Source organism: Seriola dumerili, unplaced genomic scaffold (assembly GCF_002260705.1).
Source record: "Seriola dumerili isolate Sdu_G_001 unplaced genomic scaffold, Sdu_1.0 BDQW01000226.1, whole genome shotgun sequence".
Lineage (NCBI taxonomy): Eukaryota > Metazoa > Chordata > Actinopteri > Carangiformes > Carangidae > Seriola > Seriola dumerili.
In genome coordinates, this window is record NW_019174481.1 from 1,836,804 (window position 1) to 1,862,776 (window position 25,973).

Sequence of the window (25,973 nt, forward strand, 5' to 3'; positions counted from 1 at the left end):
CAACTTGGTTGTCACGGTGATACTGACACTGACACTTGCTGTACATTAAACAAACAGTATGAGGTGGTGTGCGGGGTTTGTGTGTCTGCATCCGATTACACTCACCTCGCTGACATGCAATAGTCTCTTGGCATCGGAGAACAGAGACTACACACCATGTGTAAGGGTAATGGCCAAATTTGAATTTGTTCCTCTTTTTAAAAGTACATGACCTCCACTGTAGGAACATCACTCCCCCCCCCCCCCCCCCAATACAGACACACACACACACACACACACACACCAAAACACTACCCTCTAACTGCCTTCCCCATCTGTCCTTCCTCTATGAGGGAGAGGGTGAGTCACTCTGCTCCAGCAGCCCAGTGCGCAGCCATTAAAGCAGCTGAATAATCACACCATCGCTTTCACCAAAGCATCTCCGTTTTCCTGCCGAAGTCAAACACTCACATCACATCACAGACGCAGGAATAGTTTGTCCTTTGCCACTCTCTCTTTCTTCCAGGCTACAGTGTGAGACCCCTCCTCCCAGTGAGCCTGTGTTATGATTACAGCTGACAGTGTGTACTCTGCGGTGGTAGACACACTGTCGTCCTCCAGTGTGACACATTTTTTAACAATAGAAACAATCTTGCAGTTGTGTGGAGTCAATATAATCCTCTTTTGTTTCCATAGTGCTAGAGACAGTAGTTTTCGTCTAACTGCCTCTTGAAGAAAAAAAAATCTGTCTGTCTTCAGAGTTTTTCCACAGAACAAAATCCGCCCTACTAAAATTGGACAAATGATTTCCTCTTGGCGTCCTTGTGTTTTTAGGTCTAACTGCAGGCTTTGACAGTGCAGACCACATTATTCCGACGCATTGGCTAAAGTGCAAAGTGTCTCTCTGGTCCTGCTTTGGACTGTGTTCCCTCATATTTATCTGATACAAACCTTACGTGCAGCTTCCAGTGGGAATTCATGCTCATCTTCATCTTCTATATCCTGCAGGCTACCCTAAGGCTTAGTGTGCCCCATTTATGCTTATTATTAAAAAAAACAAAAAACATCTTTCCTATTATAATGTCATTGATATCTAATTTAATCTCCCTTTAAAGCCCATAAAAAACTGGTTTCAAATTTCATGTGTTTCTGTATAATATCATCTAAAATAAATATTCATGCCCTAATAAGCAACCACCGTACCTTAGAAAAATGGGCCTTTAAAGTTCAATAATGCAAATAGTTGATCATATTTCAGTAACTGCCCCGAGGACATGAAGTATTGGGTGGCTCAGGGCTTTCTCCAGCTGAATAAATAAATCAGAAGTTATTTCATTTCACCAAACTCAACCTTGGTTATTACTTAAAGGTGCCCTGTGGTGCTTTATTGAAAACACAAAGTTTCTGTTTATATTAAGGCTGCGTCCACACTCCTACGTTTTCATTTGAGAACGGTGTTTTAAAACAAACACAATCTCTGTCCAGACGATCGTTTAAGCTCCGTATCAGAAAGGATCTGACCGTACTAACACACCTGAAAACGCACATCAGATGACCATTCACCTAAACTGGGCATGCGCGTACCGGTGTAAACAGGAAGCAGGTTGTCTACTCTGCAGTTGGGTAGTTGCAGAAAATACTACGTACGAGGAAAAGTAAAAAAAGGCAGTTGTAGCATTAAAATGCAGAATTAAACTGCACAACAGCTGCTAGCAAAGACAACAAGGTCAGTGACCCTTGTAACTTGTTATCCATCTTGCTTTCACCACTGGTAGTGGAGGCTGATACGACCCAATAGGAAAGCAAAACCAGTGTCTCCGTCGTTGTTTCTAAAAGTCTCAGTTTCTGCCGGTCCAGGCTTCAACGCAACACTGGAGATTTCAAACTAAAACGGAGCCGGCAGAGTTTCCAGAAGTCTCAATTCTAGCCGTTCGTAATTGTAAAGTGATGCGTTTCAGACGTAGCGTCAGTGTCAGCCTCATTCAACACGTTAAATACGTTTTCCTTCCTCATAAAACAAATTTACAAAACAGATTTTTTTTGATTGGATAATTTTGAAACTTGCGTTGTTTACATCCATGTTTACTTGCTAGCTGTCTTCTTTCATTGCTGCATTTCTTTAACACCGCCTGTAGATCAGAGGAAGAGTGTGAAACCCTTGGCAGGAACGTGTAGAGCGTCACCCGTATGTTCATGCAAATGCACATGAGCAAACAAATCCGCCGCCCACTCGCAAAAACCTGGTTTGGTAGCTCTACTAGTAACACTGTGTTCCTCTTACATTGAACCATATACAAAAAATGTGTAATACTTTGATTTAGCATTGAAACTTGCTGAGTTCATTTAGCTCCAAATGAGGATGTTTTCTTTTTGTGACTCAGTGACGTCATATCCCAAGACGTCAATGACTTTATATTGTGGTAGCACTTAGGCTTTTATGTTTAACATCCACAACTGTCCGAACCGCTACAGCAAAATACCAAAATCAGAAAAAAAGTTATTGTTTGTTGTTTCCTCCATTCACTGCTCCCCTTTTATTTGCGGCGTCTTTGTATAAAAAAGCTCTGCATGTTCTTATCCCAGCATATATGTGTCTAAAATCCTTTCCCCAAGAAACCTGAGGCCCTTTTATCTGGGCTTTCATCTGTCACACATTCAAGGACAAAATCATATGGTTCAGTAGCTGCTTGAAAATCATGGAATCCCTTTTCCTTTTCTGTGGGATTTTTTTCAGCCTATTCAAGATTTCCACAAAGGACTTAAAACACTCTTCCCCTTTTCGGCTTTTAAACAGTGCCTGACCTCTTGTTTTCGTCCCGTGTTCGTCCGTATATCTGTGCGTGAATGACGTATTTGAACAACGTTTTTTTGCTCAAATGCCCTAAATATATATATATATATATACATATATATATATATAAAAACTTGAATCAGATTTCAGGGATTGTACAAAAATGTCCATTAACAAACATAAATATAAGGGAATTCTGCAATTGATTTTTTCTAACGCAGATCAGATTGAACATTTAGATGCACTCTGGTTAAAATATAAGAAGATATTTTGCTAAATAGTTCATTATATCATGTGAGACCTTGTATAATATGTATGCAGTTGACTGTGGAGTGTCTGCTTGAGGCAAGCCGAGAGGTGCTAAGGCATCAGGGGACAGCAGCCATGTGACCATGGTTGCAGGGATTGGTTTAGTGCAGATGTGACATCAGCGAGCCTCCCACTCCCTCCCTCCTCCCCTCTCTCTCCCAGTCTTTCTCTTCCTCTCTGCCTCTCTCTCTCTCTCTCTCTCTGTACCGCTCTGTTTTTTTTTTTTCCCTTTGCCTTTCCTCAGCATCCCCCCCTCTCAGAGATGGCGTGTGTCGGTGCTGCTCGGGCGTCCGGGGCCTAACGCGCACACTGAGAGGACCCCCTTCCCCCCGATCTGCTGCATATTCCTCGGTTGTCTCTTCTCACTGTGTCCTCCGCCGCTGCTGCTGCCTTTCAGCTCTGCCCCCACCCCACCTCCCTGTGCGGGTGTCTGGGGCTTGGGCCCTTGGGGGTGGAGGGAATCAACATCGTGCTTCGCTGGGGAGCTGTGCAGAATTAGCTATGCCCTGCCCAGGCATCCTTTGACCGACTGGATTTCTCCATTTCTGTTCGCCTGCACACCGGAGGGCAACGTAGGATGAAAATCTGCAATCATGATGCAAGGTGAATTATCTGTACACTCCTACTCCTCCTTCATTTTCCATGTTTTGTACCCCTGCGTCCTCTCCCTGCCCTCTCGTGTCCTGCTGGGCCATTAAAGCTCATGAATCCAGTGATGTGATCTGTCTTGCCGTGTGGACCTCTGGACCAACTGAGCTATATACAGGACCAGTGTGACAATGTGGCCGTTGTGTGTGTGTGTGTGTGTGTGTGTGTGTGTGTGTGTGTGTGTGTGTGTGTGTGTGTGTGTGTGTGTGTCTATGAGACGTTTGTGACAGATTGAGAGAAAATGCATGTGAGATGAAAGCGAAGATGTGTGAGGAAGGCAGAACTGACATTCGCAGCAGTGTAGGACCTGCACTTGCTGATGTCCTGCTGTGTTGGTGTGAGTTCACACATGTGACTGTGCATGTCTCTGTTTGCATGCGCGGATTATAGTTCTGTCTTTAGTTACACGTTCAGTCGGTGTCATATAAATGCTTATTTGAGGAGAAGTCTGAGCGGTCCAGGAAGCTGCACTCATTCATACCCCTGCTGCTGTTGCCATCAGTGCATAATATTATTTCATGCCAATCGGATAAGTGAACCTTAAACCATACATTACTAGGCACCCAGGTTGCATATAGGACCAAAGTTAACAGTGGTGGAATGCGGTGCAGTGCTTTATAAACTATGATAGAGGAACTAAAATATAGATCTAACCCTGCATGACAGATGCTGGGCCTTTACCATCCATTAATGCCAACGTGGTAATGGAAGGTGGCTATTATTAGCAAAAGGCCTCCAGTCAGCCTGCCATGATATTGTACTCAGCTCGAAGAAATCCACACTCAACACAGATGTCACATGCCTATCATGGCCTTTGTTAGCTACACGTGCATTGCTAATTACCCAGCGAAGGCTGTCAGGTGGAGTTAGGGACATTCAGTACATGTTATTTGGACTCAAACATGGCTGCAGCAATAACCACCTTCTTGTTAATGCAGCATGTGCGTTTATCAATATCATCAAATACAGTATCTCAGGAACATGGATTATTATTAATTTGTCCAAATGACCCTTTTTTGAACTGTAAGTTTACTTCTAGGATGATACTGCTGATTTTTTGTCTCCGACACTTAAATAAAAGTATCACATACATTATTTTACTGCTGATCATTTTCCAGAGCTTGCAGCAAGGTTGCAGTTAATGTTTGAATATTTGAGACCATGTTGAGATGGGTGCTCCGTTGCAGTGAACATTTACAAAGAGGAAAAAGTGTAGAATGGATCACCTGACCGTGTTTGTGGAATGAAGTGGGTGGAAAAGCTGTAGAAGAAGAACAGAGCTATAGGATAAACCAGCAGTTCACTGGTACAAGAGATCAGTAGGTGGAGGCAATGTGCCACTTGTTTGTTTGCCAGCTCACAAAGAAGAAGTTCAGTTGTTAGATGTTCAGTGGTAAAGTGAAATATTTCTATAGTTTAACATTGTCAAATTACAAATATAATAAAGGTCAGAACAACAATACAGAGAATAAAATGTTGAACTTACAGGTGCCACAAAGGTGTTCCTTCAAAAAGAAATTGAAGCACAGGAACTGGAGTGCATGGAAAGTGCATCAGTGCTGTGACATGATGAGCAAATCTGTCCAGGACAATGTTCAAGACTAGTCGGTCCTGACCTTGGTTGTACTGCTCCTGTCTTTATTCTTCATTTCGAACCGTCTCTCTATCACTGGCTGCCGAGTTGTTGAAGTAGGCAGTGTTGCTGTGGCAAAGGTTCGTGTGTAAAGAACGACAAGAGGATAATTTTCACACCTTTTCACAACTGACAGGCAGCGTGGAAAACTGACAGACCGTCTGCTGTAGGAATTTATAAAAATCATGGGACACTTTCCTCAGACGCAGCTGAAAGCTCCGGGGGAAATCTTACATCAGTTACTTAGATTATTTCCAGAGCTTTCAGCTGCATCATCTGTTGATATGAAAGCCACAATATGCGGCTGAAATTCAGTAAGTGGACCCTGAGTTAAGAATTAATTTTTTTTCAAAGTAGTAAAGTTGGATGTCATGAAAAGGATAATATTTTGTGGCAGAGTAATAGATGCAAAGCTACGGGGAAACCAGCGTGTGGTTTGGAGTCAGTGTGCAGGCGTCACTTTTTTCTCAAAGTTATTTAGATTTAAAAAGTTGCTGTTTAATGATCTTGAGTCTTAAAGAGACATCTGGACATTGACCACAGAGAGAAATGGCTTCAGTCTAAGCAACTGTTGTGCAAACATTGTTTACATATGTCTAGAAGCTTGATAATGTGCATTGAAACTAGGGGTGTTGGGATTTACCAGTATTGACGATTACCGTGATATTTAAAAAAAAAAAAGAAATATTGATATTGTGTTAATCATACACATATGATCATTTCAAGATGGCAGATGTTTGGCCTTGTAGATCTTTTGTTCATCAGATTATCAGGTCGCCTTTTCATCATTACATGTAATTGTTCTTTTTGTATGTTTTTGAACAGTTACAGTTAGTGACTCTCTTTCCACCTCCCTACACTCATATTTGAGTCTAATTCATTTGCCAAAAAAGAGACTAAAAACAAAACAAACAAAGTTAAAGATGAATTTGACAAATAGCCTCATTATTATTATTATTATTATTATTTCAAATTTTCTACAGATATAGCAATAATATCGTCAACTTGAATTCTTTTGGCCACGATAATTCTGTAGTGAAAATCTGAAAATTATGACGGTCCTGTGTGAAACCCTATTTAGAAAGTTGTGCTACAGTAAAAATGGTGGTGCATCTTGTTATGTTATACTGGTAAATGCTCTGCAGCAATATTAAGTATGTGCCATTTGTAGTACGGAGGGAAAAATGTGAAATAATCACTCTGTTCCTGGTAAAAAACTGTGAATTAACCGAACTCAAGTATATTTACAGCTAATACTAATTACATAATTACTATGATCCATCTGTTTAATGAGTGTTTTAGAGCTCTCCTCAGGCAGACTTTGTAAATGGGTGACAAAAACAAGTAGTCCTCTGATGCACAACATTGCCATGCAGTCAGTGACGTGCTGCTTCAGTGTGTGTCACATAGAGCAGGTTTCTTACGTATCAATGTCAGGATCGATTCTCTATTTTTATTCCTCATCACACAGGACACATGCAGGTTGGGAGTGGACAGAAGGATCACTGTACAGAGCCGTCTCCATTGATGAAGAGCCATGATGCAGGAATAATCTGTTATCTGCTATTGAGCAGCCCAGCTAGCTACTAATACATCACAGGCCCTGACATGTCCTTCAGTACCCAGGAGAGCTTCCTCCCAACTGAATGGGCCACAGTGCACCATCTTCACATTTATCCTATTAGTCTTGATATTTATATATAAAATGCAAATCAGTGATTCACTATTTATTTTGATTTTGAGGTCAGATTCATTTTAAAGTAAGCATTAAAACACCACAACATTAGAGAGGAGAGGACTGTGTATAGAAAAATCTTGTCATGAAGTAAATGAGCCATCAACAATCCAAAATGTGTGTTCCAGTTTGAAACACAGCCCACAGATTGCAAAAAGAGATGATGAACGAAGAAACCGAGCTGCCTCTGAAAAGCACAAAATGTTCATCCACCCAACTGTCCATCACGTGTCCCTGTTGCTCTTGTATGGATGTGAGAATCCACTGTGCTCACTGGTCGTCTAAAACACTGTTATGTAAACCTGTCAGTTGCCTGTTTGGGGAAAACATGCAGCACAGCCAATAAATCAAAATAGAAAAAATTTTTTTTAGATGTCTGCCATTTTACGTCCTTACATGGAAAATATCGTTTTTTTATAAACTTTGAAAAGTGCTTTCCTTTATCAGAGATGTTATCATTAAGTGTATCTAAACCTTTGACCTGAGAAAAGCAGAGTTGTCAGTGTGAGTTCATCCATTAGGATCCACAATTTCTCAAGAACACTTCGGTTCGGACCAAAATATCTCAATAGCTATTAGAAGAATTACCATGAAACATTCATGATCCCCAGAGGATGAACCATACCTGCGTTGTGGTCCTTTGACATATTGTCGAGCAGCACCAGCTGGTCCAGGTCTTATCCAGTGAAAGTCTCTCCACCTAGCTTTGCCCCAAAGTTTCACGCTAATTAGCAAATGTTAGCATGATAACACACTAAGCTAATATGGCAAAACATGCTTGTCATGGACCAGAGAGGAAAGGCTTGAGAAACCAGGGCCCTATTCCACCGAGGCAGATCTTTCCCGGCTTACATCACTGTGGCTTATAGGATTCCCTGCTCAGTAACCATGGTAACTGATCCTGCTGAACTAGCCCTCTCCGTAGCCGGCTAACTGTCAAGCTTAACTTAGCTGTGTTGCAATGAAATCCCAACAGGTGCAAACAGAATCCCAAAAGACAGCTCCATCAAGTGTCTCTTTGTCACGTCTGTGTTCAGAGACTTGGGTCGACCCCCCAAAGAATAGTTTGATACTTCAGCCAGAAAAAACATTATTTTTTAGTGTGTAGGCTGTATGTTTATGAATTATACAGGATAGACTGAGATGGTTATTTATGTAGAAGTTGTACATTGTGTATTATTAATAATGTAGGCTATCAATCATATTAATGTTTTTTATAATAGATAACCATCTTTACCTTCAGCCCAAAATCTAAGTGAATGGATTGAATATTAGCATGATCAATCTGCTGATTATTGCCTCGTTACCTATGATGGTTATCGTATAACATAGGCTAACAAAGACTATAATATAGGCTACAGTTGGCAATATACAACTGAACGTTTATTGCCTTTATATTCTGATCACAGTGAGAGAAAGGATGACATGCAGGTCAGACTCAAACCTGTGCCACTGAGGTTATGATTGACTTTGATGACGTGCGCTCTGCCAGGTGAGCTACCAGAGCGCTGTATTACTGACTTTACCTGAAGGAGGTGAGCACACGTGTATTTTCTCACAGCACACAGAGCTCTTCAGTTACTGCTCATTGATAAACTTCTCCAGTCCACCTGTAGTTGTAACTGGTTTGATTTTATTTGACATTACTTTATTCATGTATTATACTGGATGGGTGGTGACCCTGTTTGGTGGTGACCCTGACGCAGGGTTTGCTCTGCTGCTGAGAAGACGACGGCTCTTGTTTCCCCCTTCTTTCTGTGACATCATCTAGGACTGTTCTGGGCTGCTTGTGCAGTCTGTGTGTGCGCATAATGCAGCTTGTTCAAGCCTGGTTTGAGTTAACGTTGACTGGACACGGCTGAATAGTGAAAGTCGGCGTTAATTCTAACCAGGCTTTTTCAAGTAAGTGCAGATTTCCACAGTGACGTTGATGGAATATCCCCCAGGTGTGTAAAGCAAAAAAAAAATAATTTCAATTTAAGAAAAATTAAGTTCTCAAAATACAAAAAATAGAAACTGCAGAAAATAATTTCAAAACTAGGGCCCTTTAACTTAAACTGCTTAAACTGCCTTTAACTAAACAGCAAAGCTCCTCAAAACTGACCTAACACTACAAAGTAACTACTGGTTTCAGGAGTTGTCATGGGTGTCATTGGAGCTTTTCATTCATTGTACATCATAGTTTTCTAAATGTTTGACTATAATATTACATATGGAATCTCACTTCTCCAAGAAAACGTTTTGCACGCATTGAATTGTGTCTCTTTGCTGGTTCTCCCACTTGTCTTGATTTCAGTGCTGTGCAGAGCCAACAGTCGGTGCTGCAGGGGTGCTGGTGTCCAGTTTGGCTGACGGGCTGCTGTAGTAGATCTCTCCACCACTCTCTGTCGAATCTCGCTAATGAAGTGGACAGATTGATCAGCCTTTGCTCGTGTTTCCTTTCCAGTCTGTATTGTCAGGGAGGGGACACTTAAGGGGATTGCATTGCTTCATTTTATGCGGAGGCTCTCTCCAGATGACATGATGTTTGTTTGTTGATTTATATCAGTGTACTGAGGTTGCTGTATTTCCTGTGTATCCTCAAGGATACACCAGCCTGTTACCTGTATGTGTTATTTGCTTTTAAGTGCATTTTAATGACAAGACAGTTCATTTTATATGTGGCTTTAAAAGTTTAAATTAATTCTTCGTGATGTTGTTATTCTCTCTCTCGTTCACTTTGTTAGGACTGAAAAACCGAACCAGGAAAGCCCTGGGTTTACGAAAGAAAGACAAGGATACAGACACAACGTGAGTTTGCTGAGACACACACTTGTAACACAGTGAACATGTAAGGTCTTACAGCCGTTACAACTTTGAAAACAACTTTTTGAGAATGTAAATGAATGAGACCGGGTATCAAACCTAAATTTGTATCTGATCTTTTTTTTTTTTTCATTCCCTGATGAGAGAGTTTCTGATTTAGATTTTATTCAAAGTTCTCATATTGCTGCTTGTGTTTGGATATTTAACATTTGAGAACTCTGACCCTCTTTTTTTTTTTTGATTGAAAAGTATGTGTTTCTCAAAATAAGGTATTGAAAAAATATTGTTTTGGAATTGGTACGACGGCTCATATTAGATGATACCTCAGATGGAAAGAGAAAAATTCACCTGAGTACTGTGAAAGCATTTTTCCCCCTCTCCTGTCGCCTCACACAGGAGCTCACCTGACCAAGAAGGAACCGGAAGTGGAAAGAAAGGAAATGTATGTACATTTCTAAAAATGTCCTTTCAGTTGCCTTTGAAAAGATTTGATGCCATTTAAGAGAAGGAATCATACAAATACATTAAATAATAAAGTGCTAATTGATATTTTTATGTACAACTGCCACTGATTGACATTGTGTTGCAACAAAGTTTTGTTACTGCCTTTTAAAGGATAATTCATGTTCTTTTACAACGTGGGTCTGATTTTTGTTATAACTCTCTGATGAGTCTGAGGCAAGAAAAATGAGTGGTCAACATTCACACAGGTTATTAACAAACCAACCGTTTAGCAAGTTTACCCGAACCGCTTTATTCAGAAGTGAAACAAAAACATAAGCTCAGTAAAAATGTAATAATTCCTCATTGCACAGGAAAAGTGTGTGAACACAGAAGTACTGTCGCTTTGGGTAATTTAATAATTTCACCATTTGCTTTTCTTTTCTCTTCTGAATAACTTTGGCTAACCTGGGGTTTTGTCTAAAAACCTGTCTGATCATCTGACTGCTTGTGTTTTTTGCCCTGTGTAACTTATTAATAGCGATTTTGCTACATTCATATATCTGAGTAATTAAGTTTCGTGTAGATTAATTACCAACAGGAATGATGGCCAAACCCCAATCTGTAATAGTCAGACTCTGCCTTCAATGATCCAGATTTTATTTATTTATTTGTTTATACAATAATGTGCACTTGCACATTTAATGCTAATATTACTTGTTAACTTAAATGTAAAATGATTCTCTTGTTGTTCTGTCTCGTCTCCATTTTGTTGATAGAAAAAGGCCAATGGGGCTCCCAATGGTTTCTATGGGGAGATTGACTGGGACAGATATGTAAGTATGCACAGCCGACTCCTTGTTTTGCTCATACCCCTTATTTCTAATGTTTTTGACTCTGCAGCTTTGTGCATGAAATATACGCGTGCTGTTGCAGTCAGTGTCGTGTAACGCTAGGTTTTAAATTACTGAGTAAACAGTGCAAATAGAGCGATAGCTGCATATTCTGTGAGTCAGCAGGAGCTTCGGCCAGGAAGCTGACTGTCTCAGGCAAGACATCTGTGAAATCTGATCCACATTTATATGCAGAGCTGGTCAGAGGGAAGGTTTTTAGCAGAGCCTCTGTTACGGTGTGTGATGGACTAGAAAAGACTGTCACCCTTCTCTCTCTCATGCAGGCCTCCCCTGACGTGGATGAGGAGGGGTTCAGCCTCCGGCCCGGTGACGAGGGCGATGATATCCTTTTAGTGAAGAGTAGAAGCAGTGACAGGAGCAGTCTTGGGACTTTTCTCCTGCACAAACTATTGACCCGTTTGGCTGAGTGACTTATTGGATGAGTGTTTCTCAGCATTAAATAGGCCAAATCAATTGCCCCTCCTTCTCTCGCCACATCACGTGTCCCTGCAGTGGCAAAAAAGAAAGGAGCAGGAGGGCAGCCGGTGAGAGCCACATTACATTTGGATTGTCACTGAGCCACAGTTCTCATTAACGAATGACCCGCAGTTCACTGGTATTTTAAGTTTTTGCTCCCGCAGGTTTCAGCAGCTGTATGTTTGAATTGGATTCATAGAGAGCTGGCACCACGGAGACTTCCCCTGAGAAGGATGATTTAGCTGAGACAGTGTCAGTTAGCAGAAGATGGAGACGCAGAGCGAACGTCTCTCTCCTGTGCTGCAGTGCCGCTCTGCACACGAGCAGTGTGTTTGAGATGAATTTATGTATTTTAAAAGGATATATTAGCTTCTAATGCCGCAGAGGATTGAATTAGTCTCCTTCTCTCGTCTAACATGTTGTACTTATTCTACTTTGTCCTTGACAAGCACTCACCAGCTTCCAAAGGAAAGCACTTTTTCTCCTCCAGCGACTCAGAAGACGACGAGGACAGCAAGAAAAAGTTCAAAATTAAGATCAAGCCACTGGTGGCGGACAGTGCCAAGTGTGTCCCTCCATCTATGGACGAGCTAAAAGCCTCAGTGGGAGGCCTGGCACTCTCTCCATCTCTGGTGAGCGCTGCTGATCAGCACTCTTGTTCTACTATACAGTACGAAAGGACACACACACACACACACACACACACACTGCAGTATTAGATCTTGTAATAGCTGTTGATTTGTATCACTTACACTATGACTCATATCTGTTTAACTCTCTCTCTCTGTTTGTCTTTTTTTCTCCTCACTTATCTGCTGTCGTCTTGTAGAGGAGAAGTCCGGTAAGCCTGTCACACATTTTCATCTTTGCATCACCATCAACAGATTGCATGGCATGAGCGTACTTAATGGAGATGCTCTATAAAGTGTTCCCTCCTATGATAATTCACTTACAAATTATGGATTCACCTTTTTCTGCATGCTGTCTCACCCTCAGTGTTTGTGCTCTTCTTAGGCCTTAAAAAAAATCACTTCTTTTTGTTACTTCAGTTTTTTTTTTCTGTTTAGCTACAGCTTTACTTGAACCTGTCTGGCAAAGCGTCTGTGTTACATAATGCACAGTAATCATAACACACACACACACATACACACACACACACACACACACACACACACACACACACGCTAAGCTCCAAACCTACTGATTTGGTCTCAGTGGAGCTTACATGCTGAGCGACCTGCCACTTGCAGCGTGCAGCTCTGTGTGTGTGTGTGTCGGTTGTAGGTGATGCTGGTACTGTCCTCGTAATCTCCGGGGTGTTATGGCTCATGTTGCATTATTAAGGCTTTGCGGTGAAAGTAAAGAGGTGCGGTGTGTGCAGTTTAAGTTGGTGTCCATTTTGACTGATTTGTCACTCACTCTCTGACCCAGGTCTGTTCTCTCTTCCTTTTTGCTGGTCTCAGAGACGCAGCCCGGTGAGTTGATCACTCCATCTGCTGGCTGCTTTGGAAGCAGACAGCCTGAAACAGCCTTGATAGCCTGACCTGTTTTAAATCGTGCAGTGCAGAATTTAACAGGATACTAAAATCCATCTTCAGACAATGTTGAGCAGAGTCTGAAATATTTTTCTTAGAACAAGTGAAACATTTATATATAGTATTTCCCATGCAAAATAAACTTCTGTTCAGGAAATTGAAAATGTTTGTAACTTAGAAAAAAGAAAAACAATAACAAAGCATTGAGTAGAAGAATAAAATGACAGGATGATCACAAATACACATTTTTTCACTCTTTTTTTTTAAATCTGTATCCTTAATTTGTCCTTTGTTTTGGATTGTTTCTTTTACAGGGACTGATAAAAAGGAATTTGTCCTGTAAGTACATCAGTTAGAACATCGTCTTCTCACCCAACCTCAGTCTCACAATGAAGCAGTGTATTTTTCCTGTAGACATTCGGTCAAACACAAGAATAGCAGCAAGTTTTTATGTTTCTCTTATAGGTGAGGAGATCGCCAGACCCAGACGCTCCACCCCTACTCCAAGTCCTGCCCCTGAGATGCTGAGGTCTGACCACAAACAAACTAAATATACTTTCCTATAAGTCTGTATGTTATTGGTTCCAGTGCAGATGTGGTACAGTGTGAATGGCAGAGCAGGAATCAACACCAATGCCAACAGGAAGTCGTCTTCATAGTCATAATAATCCTATTAGGAAAAAAAACTGACCAATCTGGCAGTTACTTAATTATAATCCATTTAGTTTTAAGCAGTCACAGTTCATTGTTGTCCTTTTCCTTTCGCAGTGACAGGCTCTCACAGAACGTCCCTGCCTTCTTTGGGCTGCCTTCAGAGACCAAATATGCCAGATATGATGGTCTGTCCCTCTTCACCAGTAAATAACTCAAAATAAATGAGACAGTAGTTTTACACTGAGGTGGCGCTGACTGTTTCTTTGTCATTACCTATTCACAGTGGTTCCTACTGACGTATGGGGAGACTCGAGACCACGGTCAGAATCACCGCTGAGCAGAAGTTTCCCGACAGGAGGTGAGCTTCATTGTTCCAGGAGTTACATCAGTGTATATTCATTCTGTGAAGCTGAACGGAGCTGAACTGTCGTCCTTGTTGCAGCTCCTCCTCCGCTTCCTCCAAAAAACATTCCATCGAGAAGTCAGTACGGCTATCCTTCAGACTCCGCTGGAGTCATTGCAGCTGATCTACCCAATGGAAGAGCAGCTCGCAGTTCAGCCCCCATCTACCTGAACGTCCTGTCCCCCGCCTCTTACCGAGGCTCCCCGGGCCCCGACCTGGACGACGTGTTTGGCCCCGTTGACAGCCCACGCACCAGCGAGGAGATGGTGTCACCCAGATGGGTCACTTTCCTTGATGACAGACCCCCGCCACCAGATGAACCCGCTCCGCCTCCGCCACCGGACTCTCCTCCCCCAGACACGCCCTCGTCCACGCCCTCCACCCCCTGCCTCTCTCCCGGACCGCCACCAAACGAGCCCCCGCCTTCGCCTCCACCTTTTTCTCCTGGGTCTCCTCCTCCTTTCTCGCCACCGGACTCTCCCCCCTCCATCGTGCTCGGACCTCCTCCTCCGGATGAGCCGGCCCCTCCACTGCCTCCTGACTTCTCTCCCTCTAATTCGCCCCCGATCTGCCTCGACGACGAAGCGATCGATGAAGAGGTGCTGCAGTTTGCAGAGTACTGTTCCTCTCCCGTCCCCATCAGCCCCGTGCCCCCTCTGCCAGCGGAGCGGAGGTCCCCTCGGCCAGGAGTCATTTCTCCCCTGGTCCTGGGGGGCGCAGGAGGAAAGAGGACTCCAGAGGGTGCGTACCTGAGAGATGATATCCCAGACTTCGTGGGCTCGCCCAGAGAGTTGACACCGAGCTTCAGGGGAACGCCACCTCCTCTCCCGCCAACCACCTACAGGTCTATTATGTCTTCCCCGGGGCCCTATTCAGGCAGCAGTGAGTACTCTGGGCTCTTTCTAAATGTTTATAATTGCCAATTATGCTGCTGTAATACTGAGAAACCTGGTGGGAAGAATATAAACTTTGTCCTGCTTTGATTGAAAAAGTGAGAATGATGCTGCCATCGGCGCCGCCAACAATCCCACAGAGAAGCCTGAATTGCAGATCCTCTCTGATCTGTTTACCTTTTGTTTGGTGTTAAGATGCAATCTGATCCAGCTACAGAAAACTCAACATCTCATGAAGAGCAGTAAATATAAACCTTGACATTTTTGAGAGAATTTTTGAACTCGAAAGCAGTTTTACAAGCTTGTAGTAACTGATATACAGCTGCGACCCTTTGAGTGTCTTTCCTTGCTGGGAGCAGGTGGTGGTGGTCATGGTCAATATGGCCTCTGAGCAGCAGGTACTTCTTCATCCTCTCATGGGGAACAGAGGTCAGACTTGATGCCACAATGAATCACTATGGCAACGTGGCATCATCAGATGAGGGCCGCGTCTAGCTTGTTAGCATGCTAACAAGTTCAGTAGAAGAAAAGAAGTGATAGAAATAGAAACAAAACAAGAGCTAACATTGGCGTGGCTTTCCAACTCTTGGCGAATAAAGGAATGAACTTGTCTCTTAAACTTGATTTCTCACCTGAAGTGCCAAATGTCCAGAGCTATGACTCGCCAGGCAATATCTTTTTTTTTTTGCCATTGTCTTTGTAATAACACAAGAGGTCATACAGCTCTTTATATGTCTCTTTATATAGCTCTTTATTTTTCTCAAGTAGTCTCTCCTCATCCATTGCACACACCCAAGAGACAGCGATAGGTGAGGAGAGGGAAGTTGAGCTGCTATGGAACAAAACGGCCTTTTCTCTGGAAAAAAAAAAAACCCAAACAAATTTTCCGGGGCAGGTGTGGGGGTTGTCCATAGAAAATAACAGGGGTAACTGATTTGACACATGCTGTTTGGCGGCAGTGTGTATTGGCCTTTAGTAGTGGTTGGCGGAATATTTGAAATAATTGTGAAATTGAAATATAAAATATGATATCACAGCTCTTCAGACAGTCAAACAGAGCTTTGTTGAGCTGACGGAAGAGAATGCAAATTGAATTTTCACAGAGCGCCACGCTCTACATAAATAGAAATGTTGTTGTTGAATAAAAAATCTCTCACTGTGATCTGAAGGCAGTGCTAACTACAGACACTGGTATGTGCCGCAGGCCCCTCGTCTCCAGCTCGTCCTGCCACGCCTCAGTCTCGAGGCAGCCCTGTCCCTCCGCCTCCTCCTCCTCGACCGTCCTCGCGACCAAAGCTGCCTCCTGGGAAACCAATCACAGACCTGGTACATGTGAAGTGTCCTCTCATTCCTCTCTTTGCCTTCCTCTCCTTTGACATTTCATTCTGTTTAAATGACATAGGTGAATGAATTCTTTCTTTTTCCTCGCTCTCACTCAGACGGCAGATTTACAGTATGTGTCTTGTCTCCAGACTCGGCCGTTCAGTCCGCCAGTTTCAGGCAGCCCCCCGCCTTTCGCCCCCCTGGCCCGGGCAGAGAGCTCTTCCTCCATCTCCTCCATTACCTCGCAGAGTGCAGCGTCCACTCCAACTTTAGGGAGGGACCTTAACCTGGCCACCACAGGTACACTGCCAGCAAGTCAACCTGGTCTTCTCATTTTTCTTTAGTGTCACATCTCAGTCTGAGTCCACGTTGTCTGTTGCTCATCATTGTGTCCTTTCCTCATGGTCCTTTCCCTCTCCATTATTCTCTCCTCATATCTCTGCTCTCTCAGAGGCCTCACAGCCTCTGGTATGGTTTGACCACGGCAGGTTTTATTTAGCTTTTGAAGGTGAGTCGAGCCACAAAACGCTACTGTAGTCCCACCAGTGCATGTACCGAAAGCACCTGCCCTGTTTCTACCTGTGGTCTCGTCCACGCTCATGTCCACGCTCATGTCCACGCTCATGTCCACGCTCATGTCCACCAAGCCAAAATATTGCTGCACACACCATCCCATGTCCTGCTCACTCACCTAGAATCCACATTCAAAATGGAGGGTTCAGTTTTGCTTTTGTTTGTTTAGACTCCCCTGTCCTCTGCGTGTAAACCATGGCTGAACTTTTGAGCAAACAAGGAACAACCGCAGAGTATAGATGTGGTTTAATGTTTTTTTGGGTTTTTTTTGCGTGTGTCTGTGTGTGTGTGTGTGTGTGTGTGTGTGTGTGTGTGTGTGTGTTCAGGATGCTCCAGAGGACCCAGTCCCCTCACCATGGGTCCCCAGGACACTCTACCAGTGGCAGCTGCCTTCACAGAAACCATCAATGCCTACTTTAAAGGCGCTGATCCCAGCAAGTACGCCCACATTTTCTCTTTTGGACAGTGTGACATTACAGATGCACTCGCCAGTTTATACAGTTTATGATTTTGTCACGAGTAGGAAGGTGAAGCACTTTTATCATAATGTGCTAATAAAGCGAAAGGAAAGATAAGATTTAAAAGTTTTTGGAGAGACCGAGGAGAAACTTTTATAGTGTCTTTTTAAAGACTAATAAGGTGGATGCGTTTCTGGTAGCGACACATACACGTTGCACTGCAACCTTCGATACTAAAGACATTCTGCAAGAGTATATTTTTGTTCAGCACAATGTCCGAGTTGTGCCTCTTCTCTCCCTCTTCCCAGATGTGTTGTGAGGATCACAGGGGAGATGGTGCTGTCCTTCCCCGCAGGCATAACCAGGCATTTTGCAAGCCACCCGTCTCAACCCATCCTCACCTTTAGCATCAGCAATTACAGCCGACTGGAGCAGGTCCTCCCCAATCCACAGCTGCTGTGCTGGTAGGAAAATGCATGCTAAAGCCTGACTTGCACACTAAACTATATGAACATAGGTCACGACGTATCTTCAGAAGTGTCAGTTACAAAAATCAGTTGATAAAGAACTGGAAAAGCAAGAACCACTGGTAATTGTTTATAATAAATAATGCATTATAATACAGTCAGTATCTAATTAAAGATTGTCTGAATCAAATATGTAACTCTCATCCCTTAGTGATTCCACAACAGACAGTGTAGACACCAAGGAGTTCTGGGTAAATATGCCAAACTTGATGAGCCATCTGAGGAAAGTGGCTGAACAGAAGCCTCAGGCAACATACTACAACGTGGATATGATCAAATATCAGGTATCGACCTATATACTGTATCTGTGTAGTGTATCTATCCATCCCTCTCTCTCTCTCTCTCTCTCTCTCTCTCACCGTCTTGTGTTTCTGTGTGTCTCAGGTGTCAGCAGAGGGGATCCAGTCCACTCCTCTGAACCTAGCAGTGAGCTGGCGAGGTGACGCCACCAACACGGACCTTAGAATAGACTACAAATACAACATTGAGGCCATGGCCGCCCCTGTGCCACTACACAACATCAACTTCCTGGTACCTGTGGACGGAGGCATAGCCAAACTCCAGGCCATGATCCCACCTGCCACCTGGTGAGGACTGCTTGTATTTAGGTGTTCGCAATGTTCGACATGGTTGTGCAGCGAGGTGAAGGTCAACCTAGGACAATCTCCTGCCCCTAGGAGCTATAGACATATACTGTCTTTATTTGTTTGGTGGAAATTGTATATAACTGCTGACGCAATGGCCAGTAATAGAGATAAGTATTAGTATATTGTTTTCTTTTTCTTTGTTAGCATGGGCATAGACCTAGGCCTGATTTACTCGCTATGGCTTAATGCATATCAGACAACATGCCTTCTGTAACGTGACAATGATTTCCCCATAAAGGAATCCAGAGCAGCAGACGATACAATGGAAGATTCCCAGCCTCTCTCACAGATCTGAAAATGGAGGTGGGTGTTTGTTTAACAAGGACATCTTAGAAGAATATGACAAAAACAATCAGCATCATCATATTCTCACTGTGTGCTACTGAATTTTAAAACCAAGAGCTCAGTTACAGTATGCAACTCTTTGCCGGTATGTTGTAGGTTTGTTGTCTGTGACAAGTTACTTGGTCAAGTCCCTGCCCCATCATTTGTCACTCATGTTGACAAGCTGCCAACTCTGAAACCATGTGGGAAATCCACGATCAATACCCTGTTTTTTAGTCTACAAAATGTACCTTTATTATCTTGTTACACCAAGTAGATCACTGGACTTACAGCTATCCGTGTCCTGCAGGAGTAGGGGCTCTGCTGGGCCGGTTCCAGATGACAGAAGGTCCCTGTAAACCCTCCCAGCTGGCAGTCCAGTTTACCAGTGAGGGAAGCACACTGTCAGGGTGCGACATCCAGCTGGTTGGCACCGGCTATCGGCTATCGCTGGTCAAGAAGAGATTTGCTGCAGGTTGGTTTGAGTATCAGAAATCTATGTGACTTTTGTCTCTTACTGTCTTTATTTTGAAACAAATTGATCGTTTTTCACTCCCCTGACATGTTTCATTTTGCTTCACAGGGAAATATTTAGCAGATAATTAGTGGACCTGTTTGTGAAGGGAATCAAGAGAATCAGTGGCTTTTGACTGTGAAGACAATGGATCCATCCCATGCTACGTGCATTTGAAACTCTATCTTTAGCATCCATTAGAATTAATGGTTGAGATTAAACAGAATAAGAGACCATAACACACACACACAGGATATTTGAATTTATAACATCATATTCAGTAGTCGGACTGCTGCTGAGTTTATGCAAGGTAATACAATTAATTAGTTTTGTGCAATTGGAAAACTTATGGGCTTACATGGAGTAAAATATAGGGAAACCCTGATTCTTTGTTCTTGTTAACATATTTGTGGATTCATACAGTGATCCAGCCTTATTCATTTCAGTTTCTTTTGTCTAACTGGTTGTCATTGCAAATGCACTGTAAAAGATAATGTGAATAGATTATATAATATTAGAACAATCTTAAACAAGGTGGAAAAGAATGGAAAATGTAAAAAAAAAAGGAAAAAAAAGATAAAGTGCAGTATAGGATTGCTTTGCATTTGTATTCTAATAAGTTATAGATTACATGGTAATATCTGATTTACACTGCCATCTCAAATCAGATTTTTTTTTCTCCACCATGTGTGGCCAATCTTTATTGTTGTCTGAGCAGAATTTGTGTTTCTGTTTAGATGAGCCTTGGACATGTCACAGCCCATTCTATCAGTCTTGATTGGTTGGTTCACAGTTCAAAATGACCTGCAGCACTGGACTAACATCAGCACACTTAATCTGAAGGTGCTTTTCGAGTGGAATTATATCTGTGCCTGAATCCTGATTGCATGATGGGACATTTTGAGCGAAGGAAAATGTTGTTTGCAAGCACATAAATTACATTTTGTAAAGAAATTGTCATCAAGGAAAGATTTGGTTTGAGCAAACAAAACTATTCAGTGCTCAATTAAGATGCTAGTTTATTATCTCCACATTGAATGCTTAAACTTTGCAGCCCATAGCAGGCAGGGGTTTTCAGCAAAAAAGTTGTAATAAACCTACTGTACTGTACCTGCCCATCACTAAACAGCAGACAAAGTTAACAACTACCTGGTGAACATAGTGGAGCATTTGCCTGCTAAAGAGTCGCATATTTCCCTCCAAAAACCAAAAACAGAGAGAGAGGATATTGCTAATGTTGCTACATATGTTCTGTTAGTTTACAAGTTCACCCTAACAGCTTAAAAAGTAACAAAATTATTTTTTTATTTTTAATTTTTTATGAATTACAATGATGATTATAATACTGTGGCTATGTACTTGACAATTAAGAAGGTAGCTTAGTTAGCTACCGCAGAAAATAGCTAGCAACCTGGCTAGTCGGCAAGCTAACAAAGTACAAACTAACTTTCAAACAGAATTTGAAAAAATGTACCCAACACTGTAGAAAACAATGATGTGTGGCTGTGGTGTTTACCAGTCTCGGTATTTCCCTTCTTTCCTGCTAACCGATAATTTTCCTAGCACTCGGACTGGACACAAAAAACTTAATGTTCTTATGTAGCTAATAGCTAACATACAAATTAATTTATTGCGCACACAATACATTTTTGTTTGCTCAAATTAAAATATTAGTCCTTGTGATAATTTCTCAACAAAATATATTTTATGTGCTGGAAAACACCTTTTTCTGTACTCAGGATTGAAGTACATTTATATTGCCATGCTTCCACACATGCAGCCATTAACACCACCTCTGATGGCATTTTGCCATTAACGGGTCATGTGAACACAGAGCCGATACCGGCAGTAAATCAGTCATGGCAGTTTGACCTGCTGAAGAACAAAAGCATTACACTGTGGGCAAGTGCAATGCTGACATACATCAAATTTCTCCCATCACAGGACTTTGGTATTTGTGGTGGGTCAGGTTTTACAACAATAAGGCGATACTTGTGTGAATAACCGAAGCTGCTACTTTCACTGGAATAGTTTGGGTAAATTATTCTGTTAAATGTTACAGAATGTGTGTTTGAAAGGGCCTTAAGATGTTATATACATGCGGAGCCAGATGTGAGTGCCATACCAAGGTGAAAAGGAGCTTTAAGTTTCAGGAGAAATACAGAGGGACCTGGGCTGACGATTGTAGGAGTTGCCTTCGATGCTGCTTAAAAACTTGGCCAGTTCCTATGACTGTGATCTTTGATAGAGGTCTTGACGAGGATTATTGGGGACATCTCAGTGTAATCAAAAGAAATGTCTATCAAGAAAACGGCACTATTCATGTCCCTGTGTTATTTTCCTCCTTTTCCACCGTGTTGAATAAATGTTTTATCATTTTCTAATAGCAATATTTAAAAACTTAAGTGTAAAAAGTGTACATAAAAAGCTATGTTTCAAATATTTCTCTGGGCATATGGATGTGTCTGTGATTGTCTCTTGGTTAATTGATGTCAGCACTCATAATGCATTAGGTTCTATGTAACAACACCACCACTCTCCTCATCTATTGTTTTACATGTGGGTTTCTTGTACAAAAAAAAAAAATATTACTGTTGACTAATAACTCCAAATGGTGCCGCATGAAATCTGCATTTGTCCATCACCAGTCTTATCAATGCAATACCAATTATCCATTTCAATAAGGTCATGATACGTGTTATTGTGTAATTGTGCAATGAGAGGAGACTTTTTGCCTTCACTTAAACCTCCACTCTCTGTTTTGCTGTCGATGCACCTTCAAAAGCTCATTGTCAATAAATTTGGCATGTGTTCATTGATATTCCCATTCCATGCATCTAATATTGGTGTTTGACATTCTCCTGTGTTTGACCTGCACACAAAACACACCTTAAATTTCATTCATAAAACAATTCATGGCTTCATGTCATATGTACACATGTTGATATGTGTTTGATCATCACATTTTATAGAATGTTTTGATGTGTTGACTCACAGTTTGGGCCTGGGTGTAATATTACATTTAGTTCTTAGAAAAAGAAAAAAAAAACACATGGTTCTTTCAGTTAATTGAGAGCAAAAATTCACAGTGTTTCTGTTAACAATGCTTATATTTTTCTTTGCCTTATTTTTGAGCATACACTAAGTCCTCCAATATCAGAGGATTTCTGTAAGTTTATTTTTTCTACAACTTTTTGGCTGTATTCCTTTCACTGTGTTAGACACAGAATATGCAAACATTTCATGTAAATTTCCCATCCAAAGATTTTGAAAGTAAATATATGAAAAAAATCAATATAATGTAATACCTGTTTTACTTGGTAATAAAGAAGAGGAAATATGATACCATTATCTCTCGCTCCTTTGTTCAAAGATACAAAAGTATATTTTCTATACATGTCACATTAAACATGAACATGTAAAATCTTACAAAGTAAAAGTATGGAAGAATTTCTTTGCCAAAATTTGCTTAAAGCAAGATCATGTTATTTTAGACAGTGACACATTCCTATTAGAGTAAATCACTAAATCTGATTTCCACTGTTTTTCCAGGTAGGTATTATTTTATTATTCAACATGATTTATTTAGAAGTTTACTAAAGCCTCAACCGGTTCAACTGCACCATCAAAGAGGCATTCTGACAAAATTTTGCTAGGCTAGTTCGGAAAGTAATCTAACAGCAAGGATCATTTAGTCAGTTTTTATTTATTTGTTTGTTTATTTATTATTTGCAGCATTAACATATCTATTTTGGCTTGAAAGACAAGGTTCAAAGTTAATTCCTGACCTTGGAAACACAAGACATAAGGATATGTCCTTAATGTGCCCTGAAAAAAAGGACATTTTAACATTTTCAATACATGATAATCATGGTGTGATCGAAAGCTCCGTCCATAACAGCTATTAAATAGACCTTTTTGACGATACAACTATTGTTTTCATGGTAAAAAACTATGTTTTTTTCTTCCAGATTCCATGGTCTTTATCAACAGATGGGGTGGTGAATAATGTATTAGTAAACTAACACGTAACCAAATGGAGATGACAACTGACAGCTGAGCATCTGCTGATCAGTTTAGGAAAACAATGAGATGTTGTCAAAGCTTTCGGGTAAAAACAAATATATAGCCTAGGAAGTGGTAAGTAAGTCGTGAGTGGACACGGAGTTGAGATTAGATGAACAGAAAAATAATTCTGATAATCAATTAATCGTTTCAATGATTTTTCAAGCAAAAATGTTGAAAAATGTATTTTCTCTAATTCTAGTCTCTCAGTGTTAGGATTTGCTGTCTCTCATAGTAGACGGAAAATCTCCCAGGGTTTGAACTGCTGTTCGGCCAAAACAAGACGTTTGAAGAGTCCCTGCGAAATTGAAATGGGCATGGACAATTTAATTAACAGTTAATTGAAACAACAACAACAATGCCCATTGGAATCGATAATGAAAATAATCGTTTGTTGCAGCCCTACTCAAGACTACTTTTAGTGTTAATTAATATCACTGTTGAAAATTGGACAAGAGGAAATTAACGGCTCATTTAGGCTACTGTATAGCATACAAAACACATGCACATAACTTAGTAGCCCGCGTGCATCGAAACCCCTCCCTCTGACTGATGTTTTGTAGTCGTCATGGCAACACCAAGCTCAGCGGGGCTGACTGCTTAGTCGTGCTCGGTTAGAGAGACCCTGAAATCGGTAAAAACGTGATTAATTTCCCTCAGTATTATTTCTGTACGCCCCATTTTGAGGCAATATGATCAGAAAAATTATAAACTACTTATCCAGTTAGCGTTAACGCACAGAATTATCCATTTACAAACGAACCAACGCGACTAGTTAACCTATGAGCTAGCAAAGTTAGAATAATTTTATCGTCACTGTCTAATATTGATGTATCTTCATCTCCAAAGCATCCCGAGTTAGACTTTTTATTAACGACGATAAGTGTTTGATTTAAGCTTGGTTATCATCCTGTAAAGGCGAGCTGAAGGAAGAGAAAGCTGCCATGTCTGATCCACTTAAAGACAAATCCCAAAGAAGAGAGAAGAGGACAGGCAAGGTGCCCTCAGAGGGAAGCCATGGAGTCAGAGGCAAGGAAACAACTGGCAAGACTAAGGAGTGAGTAGACTATGTAAATGACATGGGCCAGTATCAGTCTTGAATTTAATGCTTGTCATCTTCATTGATACTTAATTGGCATAGGTTGTGACTGATATCCAGAACGCATCCCCAATTCAGTGTATTTGGTGGAGAAGTTTTAGACAGCTCTTCTGTAATCATTACTTAGTTGGATGTCACTCGGCCAGAGTGTGTATACCCTTCTGTCATTTTCTTCAATCTGATCTTGCCTTTCAGCTCCATAAGTACTGTGTCATTCATGGATGAACTAGGACACCATGATGACAACGTTCGGATGCCTGTAACAATGGAGAACACCTACCAGATGGGTGAGACAACATTTACCTTAATGACAAACACTCATCACCAACTACAGACGTAACAGTCGTACAACAGGGATTTTGATTCTTTCAGCAAATTCAGTGCACTAAAATATCATATTCGGGCAGTAATTTGAAGTGATTTCATTTTATTCATTTCAATAAAATTATGACATTTTTAAAGTTTAAGCCTAGAGCTGCCAAATCTTAGTGTGTTCTGTTGGTTCATGTAGTATAGGAGCTGAACAAGACCAGAAACATGTCAAACCAGCAGACATTTTGATGGAATATTTATCTATTTTATGCACTTTATGTCCAAGTTCAAATCAATGCATCACCATATTTTCCACTAACCAAAGCTGTTGCAGGAGAAGTAAAATTTGTCTGTCTCTGTGTTGTTTTTTTGTTTTTTGGACCACAGGACCTTACAAACGCTTCCCTGTCCTCGCTGTCACAGACATACTGAAGGATGTACTCACCAGTTACCTCCAAGAAGAGAAATATGAAGTAGAGTGGTCTCAAAAAATGACAAAAACAATATGTGAGGTAAATAATGATAAACTCATTCATGCAGCACCTTTTGAAATACCTTTGAATTTCTGCTTCATCGAGGCTGATTCTTTTGATTGGCCCTCCCAGGTGATAAGAGCCCGAGTGAAGGATCTCATGATCCCCAGATATAAGATAGTTGTCCTGGTCCACATCGGTCAGCTCACTGGGCAGAGCATGCAGATCAACAGTCGCTGTCTGTGGGATGCATCTAGCGACACCTTCGCCTCTTACTCTTTCAAGAATAGCTCTCTGTATGGTGTAGCAACTGTCTACGCTGTTTACTTTGAGTGACTCATATACATTGCACATAGACTCATAAATACACAGGAATCATTTTACTTATGCATTTCTGATAAACGGTTATCATTCTTTATATATGTTGTTTATTTTGCCATGTATGAAATGATAAAACAAGAA

At 41.4% G+C, this 25,973-nt stretch overlaps 2 protein-coding genes across 2 annotated transcripts; both read left to right on the plus strand.

Moving 5' to 3' along the window:
• Positions 1-3,388: 3,388 nt before the first annotated feature.
• Positions 3,389-19,718, plus strand: LOC111228902 (SH3-containing GRB2-like protein 3-interacting protein 1). The gene is made up of 22 exons (XM_022755013.1): positions 3,389-3,682; positions 9,822-9,885; positions 10,297-10,342; positions 11,121-11,177; positions 11,519-11,576; positions 12,168-12,343; positions 13,175-13,186; positions 13,561-13,585; positions 13,712-13,775; positions 14,015-14,085; positions 14,184-14,258; positions 14,343-15,179; positions 16,401-16,522; positions 16,669-16,822; positions 17,109-17,135; positions 17,398-17,530; positions 17,859-18,014; positions 18,229-18,361; positions 18,462-18,664; positions 18,963-19,027; positions 19,359-19,523; positions 19,632-19,718. Exons 1-22 carry the CDS (start codon positions 3,673-3,675, stop codon positions 19,652-19,654), a joined length of 2,676 nt encoding a protein of 891 aa, XP_022610734.1. The 5' UTR covers positions 3,389-3,672; the 3' UTR covers positions 19,655-19,718.
• Positions 19,719-24,181: 4,463 nt separating this feature from the next.
• tctex1d1 (Tctex1 domain containing 1) lies at positions 24,182-25,972 on the plus strand. The gene is made up of 5 exons (XM_022755299.1): positions 24,182-24,261; positions 24,546-24,684; positions 24,922-25,013; positions 25,426-25,550; positions 25,644-25,972. Exons 2-5 carry the CDS (start codon positions 24,572-24,574, stop codon positions 25,845-25,847), a joined length of 534 nt encoding a protein of 177 aa, XP_022611020.1. The 5' UTR covers positions 24,182-24,261; positions 24,546-24,571; the 3' UTR covers positions 25,848-25,972.
• The last annotated feature ends 1 nt before the right edge of the window (position 25,973 follows it).

What these genes read in the sequence shown, in the direction of transcription:
- tctex1d1 (XM_022755299.1), top strand. Translation starts at nt 24,572, where the DNA reads ATGTCTGATCCACTTAAAGACAAATCCCAAAGAAGAGAGAAGAGGACA. An exon ending in GGAGAACACCTACCAGATGG is followed by an intron (nt 25,014 to 25,425) that starts GTGAGACAACAT and finishes TTTGGACCACAG; the next exon opens with GACCTTACAAACGCTTCCCT. An exon ending in TGACAAAAACAATATGTGAG is followed by an intron (nt 25,551 to 25,643) that starts GTAAATAATGAT and finishes TGGCCCTCCCAG; the next exon opens with GTGATAAGAGCCCGAGTGAA.
- LOC111228902 (XM_022755013.1), top strand. An exon ending in TGGATATGATCAAATATCAG is followed by an intron (nt 18,362 to 18,461) that starts GTATCGACCTAT and finishes TGTGTGTCTCAG; the next exon opens with GTGTCAGCAGAGGGGATCCA. An exon ending in TCACAGATCTGAAAATGGAG is followed by an intron (nt 19,028 to 19,358) that starts GTGGGTGTTTGT and finishes CGTGTCCTGCAG; the next exon opens with GAGTAGGGGCTCTGCTGGGC.